Source organism: Bactrocera tryoni, chromosome 1, assembly GCF_016617805.1.
Source record: "Bactrocera tryoni isolate S06 chromosome 1, CSIRO_BtryS06_freeze2, whole genome shotgun sequence".
NCBI lineage: Eukaryota > Metazoa > Arthropoda > Insecta > Diptera > Tephritidae > Bactrocera > Bactrocera tryoni.
In genome coordinates this window covers 63,651,965-63,664,878 of record NC_052499.1, presented here as the reverse complement: position 1 = coordinate 63,664,878, position 12,914 = coordinate 63,651,965, and the positions used below count along the sequence as shown (strand labels likewise).

Sequence of the window (12,914 nt, the reverse complement as noted above, 5' to 3'; positions counted from 1 at the left end):
AACCATAATTTTTATGATTAATTTATTTGTAAAAATAATTCTAAAACATTTACACAAAATATTATTTAATGCACGCTTTGTGTATATAACACATAATACCAAATGCCTGCACACAAATAAAAGACTTAAGAAACGAACTCGATTGTGAGACAAGCGACGATTGATGTGTTCTTATTGAAGAACAAATAGTAAAGTATATTATTAGATTATTAAAAATTACTTATTTGTATTGGATATTGTAGAAAATAGTTTGTGAATATACATAGGTATTAGATAAACGTTTGGCTGTAAGAAGAATCATTTTATGAGTTAAACTCGAATGTGTATGTTGGATAAAATAGCGAGTAAATAGTTATTCAAAATACAGAGCCGATTAATAGTAATTTCAAATACTTCAGATATATACATCGGACCCAAAAACAAGAAAAAATGTTAAATACGCTTGCACCGAAGCTATAATACCCTTCACAAATACAAAAAACTCATTACAAGAACTTTGTTTGGTAAGTTTGTATGCCATCTATATGCAGAAGCGACTCGATCAGTACAATTTCTGCAAAAATTGTACTATTATCTTAGGCAATAGCTGATGCCAAATTTCATGAAGATATCTTGTCAAATGAAAAGTTTTCCACACAAGCACTTGATTCCGATATTTCAGTTTAAATGGCAACTATATGCAAAAGGGCCTCGATCTGAGCAATTTCTTAGGAGATTATACCTTTGCTTTGGACAATAATCCATGACAAATTGCGTGATGATATCTTGTCAAATGAAAAAGTTTTCCATACAAGCATTTCATTATGTACGTTCAGTTTGTTTGGTAGCAACACGCTACAGTGGTTCTAAACCGGCCGTTCCGACGAATGAGAATGTTTCTGACAGAAATAGTTACCAACTTTGTTTAGCTCAATATCCATATTGTAATACGAGTATTGTATATATTAGACAAACTTTATATTGTACAAAAACTTTTAAGAAGGTGGCAACTCTGTGTGAAAATGTTTTATATACGTCAGATATAACTTTTAAACCTTTTTGGATTGTCAGCCGAATTGTAATATTTTTCAATTTAATACAGTGCAAAAACTATTACAAAGTGGCAACTCCGCCAAAAACTAGTATTTGGAATAAACTTTCATGTAACACATTATTCAACTATTAAAAATTTAAAAGATAATTTTAAATTTTGTAACAAAAATTATTTTCAACGATAAGCTTTTTTCAACTAAGTCCATGTGTACTTCTCTATCTTAAAATTTATTTATTTGGGACGAAGGCCTAAGCAGCCAGTTTTCCTTTGTTTTTCTATTAAGTCTGAAAATTTATTTACAGATCATATTAAAATGAAATAGAAAATAAATTAGCAAATTAATAAATAAATTTTATATACATATATACATATATGATTGTCTATCATTTTTTCTTTAAAAATGTGATCATCATTAAAATAATTTTTTATAAAGCTATAAAGCAGCACAGCAGAAACTCCTTAAATTTCTCATTTATAAAATTTTTTGGCTTTATATATAACCTTGTGTACCGCATTGAGAAATCGTTAGAGATTTTGTTTCTTTCGTGCCTTATTTAATAAGGAAAATGAACAGATATAAAATATTGACAGTACATATTTTCCATGTCTTAAAGTTTTCTCGCTGAGGAAACTCGAAACCTAAATTAAATGCCATAAATTCTGATGTTTAACTCAATGTGTATGGCAGGCATTTCTGTAGAGGGATATTTCGTAGTAGAAAGCATTATATCAAAACGAATGTAGAATTTCAAAGGTTACAGCTCACTTATCTTGCTCTTTGAGGTTTCTTAAAAATTTAGGTGAATTCATAAAAAGGAGTTAAGAAGTGGTTCGCTAAAAAAGTATAAAGTCCCGGAGAATGACATATGTTGGCGGACAGTGATTACAGACACTTATTAGCATTTTATTCTTTTTCTGAAATTCTCAGTATTTACGAAAAAAGGATCTAATAAGTGTATGATGACTACTTCATTTGCTTTATTGTCTTTTCCTAAAACTTTTGAAATAGTTCTATTGTTACATATAAAGTTGCAGCTTCTTCAAAAAAAACCGTTGGCTTGATTTTATGTTCCATTATCACACCCTCCAAATCCTTTCTGTTCTCACTTTATTTTAAGGTTTCCAAAAATGGTTTATATTGACTTAAGTGATCATAAATAGTTTCACAATTGAAGTATTGATATACTTTCAAGCAGATTAATTTATGCTCATATTGTTTTCTACTTAAATGCTTTTGGAAGTCCCCGTTTGTCTTTAACTATTTGTACTTTTAACATATTTTGCATTATCCTCAGAATTTTCAAAATTTTTATACAAATTTTAAATGAACTAAAAAATGCATAAAAATGTTACTTTTCTCTGAAAACATAGCTCCATAACATTAATATGTCTAAAATAAATATATTTAGTAAAAGTTCATTCAAAAATAGGACCGCTTCAAAGTTAGTAAATTTGCTTTAAAAAATGTTTACATGATTAAATATATAACTTGATCGTTAAATGTGGCTACATTCCAAAGTATATTATATAGTGATTCTAAAAAAAAGTATTAAACTTACGTATGCTTCCAATAAGTTAACTGAGTAGAAGCTCAGCCGAAAATTATACCCCTTCGAAGTTAGTAAACTTGTTATTTTGTTAGCTGAAATATAAAAGATTGCTTATATGAATATTTGTAAAACAAACTTAAATTAAATTTCCTTGTTAAATGTGTCTAGGCTTAAATTTTTCCCGAGAATTTTAAAATAATTAATTTAAATAATTAAACTGCAGCAGGTGCACTGTAGAAAAAACACATAAAAATGCTGCTGAAACTATTTTTGTTTTCAAATAACTCAAGCTGCTGACTGGCATAAATATTTCGGCTAATTAAAACAAGTCCATAAAAAATTATAGCATATGAACGCTAAGGAGCAAGTCATTGACTTGTGGCACTCGAATGGACTTTGGCATATTTCAACCAAACAATAACAATAGCACTACGCACATAGTTTAGTTCAAGAAAAAAATTGTAATAATAATAAAACTAACCTTTAAACAGACTCATGATATGTGAAAAAATTCCAGCCGCGCAATAAAAAAATATTTTGATATTACTTTTGTCAAAATTGTTGTTAAAAATGCTACGTATATTACATATAGTATACTTGTATGTAAAAGCAAAACTATCAAATAATGGCAATTCTATCAAGCGCTTAATCAAGATATCTGTCGGTATTTTTCTTACAGTAATTACTCAAAACAATTTGAACGCATTACACCACGCACACATGCACATACACCAACATATATTTGTATATACGTATCATACACTAATATACATATATATATAGACTGTTGATCACCCACATGAATGAGTGCTCACAGCGGCATCAAAGTCATGCGAATGACGCGGCACAGCGTTTCAATGGCGTCGCTGCACGCCTTCGTATACGTCACGCTCTTGTAGTTGTTGCCAGCGTATCTGTACTCGCTTTTGGCGTATCATTGATTTTACGGCTGTCATTGGTACTTGCCACACGCCGCGCTGCCACCAGCTGTCAGCATAATTTCTATGTTGACAAGCTTAATAATCATTCAATTTGGTGGCACTAAAAATGATTTTGCATAGACAAAACGTGTTGAGTGAGTCAAGTGGTTTTTCGTAACTCAGGGCTTAATTGTTTTTTGTTTGTACGAGAACTCTTTAGTGACAAAAAAGTGAGCAAAATCACTCTTAGAGGTTATATTGCCTGATTGTTGGACTTTGGGAAAATATTTTCAGTGACTAGAATTATAGACTTATAAAAAGAACGCCAAAAGCACAGATAAATTCAAGTTTATCCAGATGGTTAAGAGGTATGAAATTGCGAGAACTAATTTTGCCCACCATATACTCGTATATGGAGCATGTGGCCACAGTTAAAAAGCTTTCGTAGTTAAGAGTTTTACGAAATTTTAATTTTAAATTATTTATTTTAATTTAAGTGTTAACATATAATATGTATTCAAAAGATTTCATGATGACTTCTATACTACTAAATTTTATAAAAATATCTTTTCATAAGGGTCCAGAGTCCAAAGTCCCAAATTGCAGAAAATTCAGTTTCAGCACTCTCTGGCATTCTTAGCGGCCACTTTTCAAAAAATATGGCCTAATAACGCTACAATATTAATATCTGTGCAAATGCCGTATTATATGAGTATACCTGTATGTATAGTGAAACCAGGGCCAAAGGGATGACCAATTTACTCCAGTGTGAGAGCGCTCCAAATTTTCGTTTTTTCTAACATTTTGCGTTGTAGCCAGGTCCCTCCGTTCACATTTATTTTTGGTAGAATTTAAATCAGGCCATTTCAAGCGTTCCAATTGTGAAACCTCATAATCTACTTCATTCAATCAACTGTCAAAGTCGGGTAGGTGAGTTGCTCTCTCTGACAGAAGAGTTGAGCATCTATTTATCTCTGGTGAAACTAACTGGGTTCTACGGCGATTTTGCTAATGATTCGAAAATTGGCAACCAACTAAAAAAAAATATTAACTTTCGCTACATCGAAACTATAATACCGTCCCAGGTTCATTTCTTATAGCATAAAATGGTATAAGAAGCTATTTGTCTTGATATTGATCGGTCAGTTTGTATGTCAGCTATATGCTATAGTGGTCCGATATCGAATATTTCGATATTTGCGCAACTTCTTGGGGAGAAAAGGACGTTTGCAATATTTTAGATCGATATCTCACAAAAAAAGACTAGTTAGCCTACATACAGATAGAAGGACATAGTTAAGCCGATGCAGCTCATCACGCTGTATAACCCATCAGCAACATATACATATGTACTTTATTGGGTGTTTTTGATACTCCTTCTGGATGTTTAAAACTTTCTGACCAACCATAAACGAAAAGTACTCTCACCACGAAAATCATTTAAAAGATATATTCTCATCCAAAGCTTGAATTTATTCAATTTTGTAATGGCATAAACCTTAATCTGAAGAATGCGCTAGTTGAAATCAGCAAAAGATTTTTTAGTGTTTTTTACTTTTCACATTTTTCTGTCTTTGCTGGTTGAAATTCAAATATTTGCGAGCGGAACTCAAATATCACCCGACTTGGACATCGCTCCCTTCATTTTATTTTTGTATTAGGCTGATACATACATATATGCAAACACTATTACAAGTTTTTTAGGAAATATTGTAATTTGTGATTGAGTAGTTGATCTCTCATTTCATATACAACCAAGTTAGCTAGAATTGTCGTTGGACTAAATGTTCAATTTATTGAAGAAAGTTATGTAACTCTGGAAAATGGAAAATCCACAATTAGATAATAACTGTAATATTAAGTATATTCACTGAACTAGTTTTCTATGTATGAGTATTTCTTAAAGAAAAAATGTATATGTAAATACGTAATAATAGTAAATATTGACAATTAGGAGAGTAATAACTCAATCAAATAATTACTCCCTCATTAGCACATATTCATATTCATTTTTTATATATATAGAGGTATATCAATTAAGTTGTAATGGAAAGTATATAAAATAATTTCGCAATTAGAATATTTTATAAATGATAATTGGCTAGCGACACACAGCGTCATCATGCTATCCGGCTTAACAATCATTAGAGGCAAACACAGTTGGCGCCAAGCAAGCTGCGATACACTCCCGGCAACCACTGTGGCGGCAACAACAGTGCCTTCAGCGCAACTGCAAGAATTTTTTGCAACTCACTTTTGCTTTTTGTTTTTGTGCTTGTATGTATGACTTAGCAAAAAGCTGCTGCGAAGTTCTTTGAACATTTTCTCAACAAACTGGTTAAAGTGCCGTGAATAAGTACAAATGTAGGTACATGTTTATGAGTAAGTAGTGGAGTGCTTGATAACGTCCTTCGCAAGAATGCCGTTAGATTGGTTGCTGTGCATATTGAGATTTCTTTCTAAAGCCCTTATTTTTACTTGAGCGCAAAGATATTAATGAAAATTTAGCTACGTCATTTTAGTATTACAAGCCAAACTGTTTTTCGTTTTTGTTGTTTTGACTACAAATGTTCGTATTCGTATTGTATTGTTGTATTTATTACAGACTTTTAATTTTTTGCTTAGATATACAATGATGCTGTACTTTTTTGTGTAAAATTATTACATAGACATTCGTTCATTAACAAAAATTTGGTATAACCTCGTAGTTTAATGTACTTATTGTGGTTCAATGGATTCCCATGGTGTTAATTTGAAAACAAAGTGAATAATTTCATATTTTTGTTAGGTTTTAAGGCCTCAGTATTGTAAAATATCATATCAGTACAAATGTGGATCCACTCATTACTTCTTAACCAAGCACATTAATGAACCTTTTGTTATCTAACTTTCCGACTCTCATCTGTACTGTCCATAGCAAATCCGGCTTCATAACACAAATGTCTAGAAAAAAACTTCGACTGGTAAATGGCGCATGACACACGTAATGTTTCGCTCCAAGGCTTGAATCGAAGTGCGATTCTCCGCATAGACTTTAGACTTTACATATCTTCACCGCAAAAAGTCTAACGGTGTGATATTACACGATCTTGGTGGTCAATCGACCGGCCCGAAACGTGAAATTATCTGCTCATCAAAGTGTTCTCTCAATCAATTTGTAAGACTATATTTTGAACAAAATAGCGTCTTCGCAAAAAAATTATATTTTTGCGAAAAATGTACACTTCAGAGGGGCTTAAAAATTTGCCATTAATGAAAATCCCATTTTCTATCATTACCTGACAAGTACCAGTTATGTTCCAGAAATAACGGGTATTTTAGTTGAAAAAATATTTATGCATCCACAGTCAATATTATTCATAGAGGAAAGCGCATTTTTCCAATCGTCGAAACACTTCACAAACTCGATTTTTGCGATAGCCTTTAGCTCTCTCTTTATTTTTGAAAATGGGAAAAAGTTACACGGAGCCATGTCTGAAGAATTTTGAGGCTGAGGCAACTTTGCAGTATTATGTTTAGCCAAGAATTCATAAAATAACAACGAAGCGTGAGCTTTTTACAAACGAAACGAAAATCGCCCAGCGCATAAAACCATGTCTCTCTTAAGCGGCTGTTACAGTAAGCAATGAATACAGCTGAAAATTTTACCAGTGCAGCTGCTTTGAAAAAATTATCACCAATTTTTAAATCAGCGTATACATGTATATTCTATATATACATTGTGACAAAAAAGTACCCGGAAATTAAAAAAAAAAATAAAAATTATTTAATTATTCATCAATATTTAATTTGTTGCCATCAAAGTGATCCCCGCCAGCTATAATACAGCGATACCAATGATTTTTTCAGTCCTTGAAATACTTTTCATATAAGCACTTTTTGGGATGGGCTTCAGCTCGTTCAGCGAATTTTGTGATATCTCTTCGATCTACGGAGCGGCAATTTCAGTTTGGCGAACAAGAAAAAATCACACGGAGCCAAATCTGGTGAATACGGTGGTGGATCGATGGTATTCATTGCGTTTCTGGCTTTAAATTCAGTCACATACGTACTCTTTTTAAAAAAAATTCAGCTTTATTGGGAAGAGTCCATCAAGAACGCGTTTCATACCCAAAATATCCACCAATCATTCGAACGGACTCGCGAGAGATGTCGAGTTCTCTTGCCATCTCTCTACCAATTGCCTGACGATTTTCAAGCACCAGATTCTTCACTTTTTGAATATTTTCATCAGTTGAAGAGGTCGCAGCTCGTCCAGAACGAGGCATGCCTTCAACGGTCTAAAGTTTATAACAGCTTATAATTTATATTTATGTATATATATATACTTATAGAGTATCTGAGTTTCACTTTGGGTATTACTAATATCTTGTCAAACTTAATATATGTACCTTGTTCAGGTTAAAAAAAAAACACAAACTAATATTTTTTTAAAATTATCAATAAAATTAATCTCTACGTAAGAAAACTGTATCATTCATTGTAGTAAAGCAAACAAATAATTTTAAAACATTTCTATGATAAAATAACTATATATCACTTTAAAGCTATCAATCTTACTTTACTACACATTCTACTACTAGTCACTCTAAATTGCTTCCGGTCAGCACAGATATGAAATCACTCTTCATTGCATTTGTCCCAAAATTATTTATTTTATATCAATACTATTATTATATCTCAACACTTTTATGTTTTAAAGATAACCGAACAGTATCGGCCCAAACGTTTCATAATTGTATGCGTCACGTTATAACTGCTATAAATATTGCTGTTATTAATTGCTTGTTTGCTTTAACCAGCAAAACCTTGACCGCGCACTCGGAAGTGCAAAACTTATACTCCAAGCTATGTAGTTTATTATTCAATAACATTTCCTAAACTATGCCAAAGGCAGTCTACAAACTAGTTTCAGCCACAGATCTCGTAATAAGCTAATCACGCGCCATCGTGTTTAATTTCACTTAATAGTTTCGTTTCATTTTCAGGCGACTGTTATGTATAGAATATTAGTTAGTAAAAACACAGTTAATCGATAAGCAAGCAACTTTACAGAAACTAGCTTTTACAGTGGGTAGCATAGAACGTTGAAAGGTTTTAAATAAATATTTAGATTTAGAGTGAGTTTGCTTTATAATTACTCAGAGTATGTTTTGGTGGAAAGTTTTTTTTGTTTAAGTATATTTTTTGAAATTTTTTCAAAATTTTATTTAATTTTTGATTTATCACACATTTATGAGTATATGGAAAATATTTAACTTCCCTCATAGCAGCATGTTTGAGACTACAAGCATCATTTCACTGACTAAAGCAGCAATATGAATTGCGGTAGAGAAATTATTATTCAAATTTAACTAATATTTTTGAAAATAATTAGTTATTCCTCATTAGACACTTAACTACGTTCTTAAAAGCCTTTGCAAATAAGCTAAAAATCGATATGATATCAAAAGACTTAAGACACAAACTTGACGCACAGTGAGTAATTCCTTATTGGATTGTCTTACATATTTGTATACTTTTGCAACATGTTGCTATGCAATATAATAGTCTTGTTCGCCTAACGGTTGTTTGTATCACCTAAAAATAATATATAACACCTAAAAATAATATATAACACTATTATTTTTAGGTGATAGGGTTATATCCACTATATATAAGTGATCAGGACGATGAGACGAGTTGAAATACGAGTGATTGTCTGTCTGTACAAGCGTTAGTTTCAGTAAAAATTAAGATATCTTATTGAAAATTGGTACACTATTCCATGACAAACAAGTGAGAACGATTTCGGAGTTGACCACGCCCAAAAAACGCCATTAAACGAAATCTTATAAAGTGCCATAATAAAACCCACAGGGGATCGCATTAGCAAGGGGCACATGAATGCTAAATTTTTCGAAAAAGTGGCCATGTCCCCGCTTATAAATTTTAAGATAAAACAGTACTTTAAATTTTACCTCCGATAAAGTATGTAAACGATACAAGGTTCCAATTGTACAATGGGCGTAGCAGCGACCTCCTTTAAATGAAATTCTCGTGGCTTCCTCGACTGATTTCAACTAAATTCGGTACATTAAAATTTACATTTTTACATTCCTCTTTTACAGTTTTAAAATGCGCGAAATCGGGCTACAACCACACCTACTCCCCAAATAACCCAATTTGTATACCCTGAACAGGGTATTTTAAGTTTGTCACGAAGTTTGTAACAGCCAGAAGGAAGCGTCGGAGACCTTATAAAGTATATATATAAATGATCAGTATGTTGAGCTGAGTCGATTTAGCCATGTTTGTCTGGCCGTCTGTCCGTCTGTCTGTATATATACGAACTAGTCCGTCAGTTTTTAAGATATCGTTTTGAAATTTTGCAAACGTTTTCATTTTCTCTTCAAGAAGCTGCTCATTTATCGGAACTGCCGATATCGGACCACTATAACATATAGCTGCCATACAAACTGAACGATCGTAATCGAGTTCTTGTATGGAAAACTTTCACATTTGACAATGTATTTTCACAAAACTTGGCGCAGGTTATTTTCTAAGACAAGAATGTAATCTCCGAAAAAATTGTTCAGATCGGATTACTATAGCATATAGCTTCCATACAAAGTGAACACATAGTTACTAAAAGAAATGCACCTGTGAAGGGTATATCAGCTTCGGTGCAGCCGAAGTTAACGTTTTTTCTTGTTTTAAATTTCGTTTGAAATTTTCATTTTCCAATATACAAATCAAGAAGCAATTAATATAATGGGATAAAACTTTGCAAGAATAATACCTTTAAAGTATGTGCAAGCCCCTAGGTATCGAATATTTTGATCCAGTACCTATAGTTGACTTTCGGGTCGATACTACCCCCAACTGCTATATATTACATACATACAATGATTTTCGTTTCTCTAACAAACCTTATACTAAATTTATCGGTCCGTGTATGAGTTATTTATAGTATATGTATGTAAGTATGCATAAAGTTGCTTGGATTCCGATACTCTGATTGACGTTTTACACTTTAAGATATTTCTCTGGCTTCTATTAGTGCAAGTTGCAAGAGTATAAATCGGTTTCACCCAAACTTTGTCCTTCCTTACTTGTTTACTATGCTTTCATTACATTTTTGAATATCGCTGGGGACACTTTCACATAACTCCAGAAAAAGGAGCCAGAGGGAATCAAATCTAGAGACATGGGTGACCATTCTGGCTTTGTTGCATGTACTGTGCTAGCGCATAATGACACATAATATTCACAGATATCGATCCATATCGAATGTTGGTTTTGTTTGCAGAAATATCGCAGAAGCTTTATATGTATTGTCTTTTTCGTCACGAATATTGAAGCAAATTTTTTCAATTTTATATAACGATATCATACAAATATTTTATATATTTCTTCCAATAATAAACAATAAAGTTGCAGTTATTGTTGAAAAATTACAATAAAAAATACAGGCAAATCTACTCACTTACTGGTCAAACGGAAAAAATAACCCTAAAGTATTTGTTAAATAATGACATAATATAGTTTTCATCCTACCTAAAAAAGTTGTCTTAATTGGAAGCTTTGTAGATCCACACAAAACCGCCCACAGTTATTAAAATAAATATATAAAAATATTAAATAACAATAAATAACTGGGAATTTTTCGAACCCCAACAGTCATTGGAAAAACACGTCGAGTGTTGAACCCAGCTAAATGCTAACTTCCTCGACTGATAATCGCATGATTGTTTAAGCTGCTTAAGCTTTTAACAAACAAATTTCACATAATTAAAACAACATTTAGTTGAACACGCAAATATGGACACGCCATGGACTATACTAATTTAAATTGCAATTTAATTGTTCTAAGCTTTTATTATAAATATAAATATGCTGCTCAGTTTTTGCATGAAAATATTTGTACAGATTAAATGTCAAATGAGTACTGAAAAAAAATTAATAAAAGTGTTAGATAAATCTACTTCCCAGCAGAGAAAAACTTGCGTGCAATTAGTTTCGGTAGGAATTTTTATGATGTCACGACAACAAAATTGTAAATGTGGAAAAATAAATTGTAGATATATAAATGAAGCTATAGCGCTCAAACCAGCTCAGCTGTATAGTAAGTATATCTTTTGATATTTCTGCCCAGCAAAGTTTGACCAATACAAATTTCTACAAAGGCTTGTAGTTGAATAAAGTTCAAAAAAAGTAATGAAGATATTCGCTACTCTTATTTTTATTTCAAAAGAGTCATTTTACAGTTTTTAATAAATTAAATTTAAATCTTAACCGAATCTCATTCCTTCCCTACCCTTTCAGGCCCAATTTGTGCTCTGCATCGTGCACACCACCCGCGCTCTCATCAGTTCCCAATGCCAATTCTCGAAATTCATCTCTTCGCTGCTGCTGTTGAACGCCTCCATCTTCTTCTGTCTCTTCATGAACTTCTACATGGCCAGCTACAAGAAATCGCAGAATCAGAAAATGACCATTGCCGCCAAAATGAACGGTGCGCCGCCTGCGCAGAATGGTTGCGCAACGAAAAAGATTATGGAAATGAACAACAACACTATGGACACGATGGATGCTATTGGCTTGTTGACGCTGAAGGAAAAACTGAATTAAGTATGTGAAAACCAAGTGGAGCCAGACTTTCCATGAACCGCTTATTGGCCATAAGTAGCAGACAAATTATGTGTTTTGACAATTTTTTTTTTTTAAAAGGGGAAATGATAATCGCAAGTACGTAAGATTGACAAGGAATAAGTTTGGAAAGGCTTTAGTTGCTTTAACGAATTAATTTTATTTTTTTATTATTATTTTTTATTTAAAATTTTAAAAAATGAAGTTCTTACTTGCAGTTAAAAAAAGTTTTCCTCACCAACTGCACTGAAAAAAATTAAAAAGACAACTTATAAAAGAATTAATAGGGAAGCTAAATTGTTTGTAAAATCTCGATGTTCAATTTTGAAACTAAAAAAAATTAATTATACAAAACTTTGTTAAATAAAGCTGTCAATAATAGAAGGAAATATTTCCAAAAACACAGAAAGAAGAACAACTAAGTTCAATACACTTTTAGTAGCGAGCGCAGAAGTTAATTAGTTCATCTGATAATTTCAAAAATAGTATATATTTTTATCTTGCCTGAAAAATTATTAGAGCTTAAAGAAAAGGACTAATATTAGACTTCCTTTCTTTGTGAGCATAGATTATTGCCGTTATTAAGAAACCACGAACTTTATTAAGAAGCATCACCTTTTACTGTCATTGAGCTAGTATCTCATTTAGACAGTATAACTATAAGCAGACCTCTTTGATTGAGCACAACATAGAAAGTGGCGAATCGAACAAACAACTGGCCTAAATATAATAGAGTAGAACAGAAACTATTTACATCAATACTATTAACCGTGCCTCTAC

General features: G+C 32.1%; 1 protein-coding gene across 1 annotated transcript in view; it reads left to right on the top strand.

Annotated features, from left to right (window-relative positions):
- Nucleotides 1-12,207, top strand: part of LOC120766308 (elongation of very long chain fatty acids protein 7) — a 48,087-nt gene extending 35,880 nt beyond the window's left edge. Inside the window, exon 6 of the mRNA XM_040091724.1 lies at nucleotides 11,811-12,207. Within this exon, the coding sequence (XP_039947658.1) occupies nucleotides 11,811-12,116 (306 nt within the window). The 3' untranslated portion in view covers nucleotides 12,117-12,207. The remainder of the gene's footprint in view (nucleotides 1-11,810) is intronic.
- The last annotated feature ends 707 nt before the right edge of the window (nucleotides 12,208-12,914 follow it).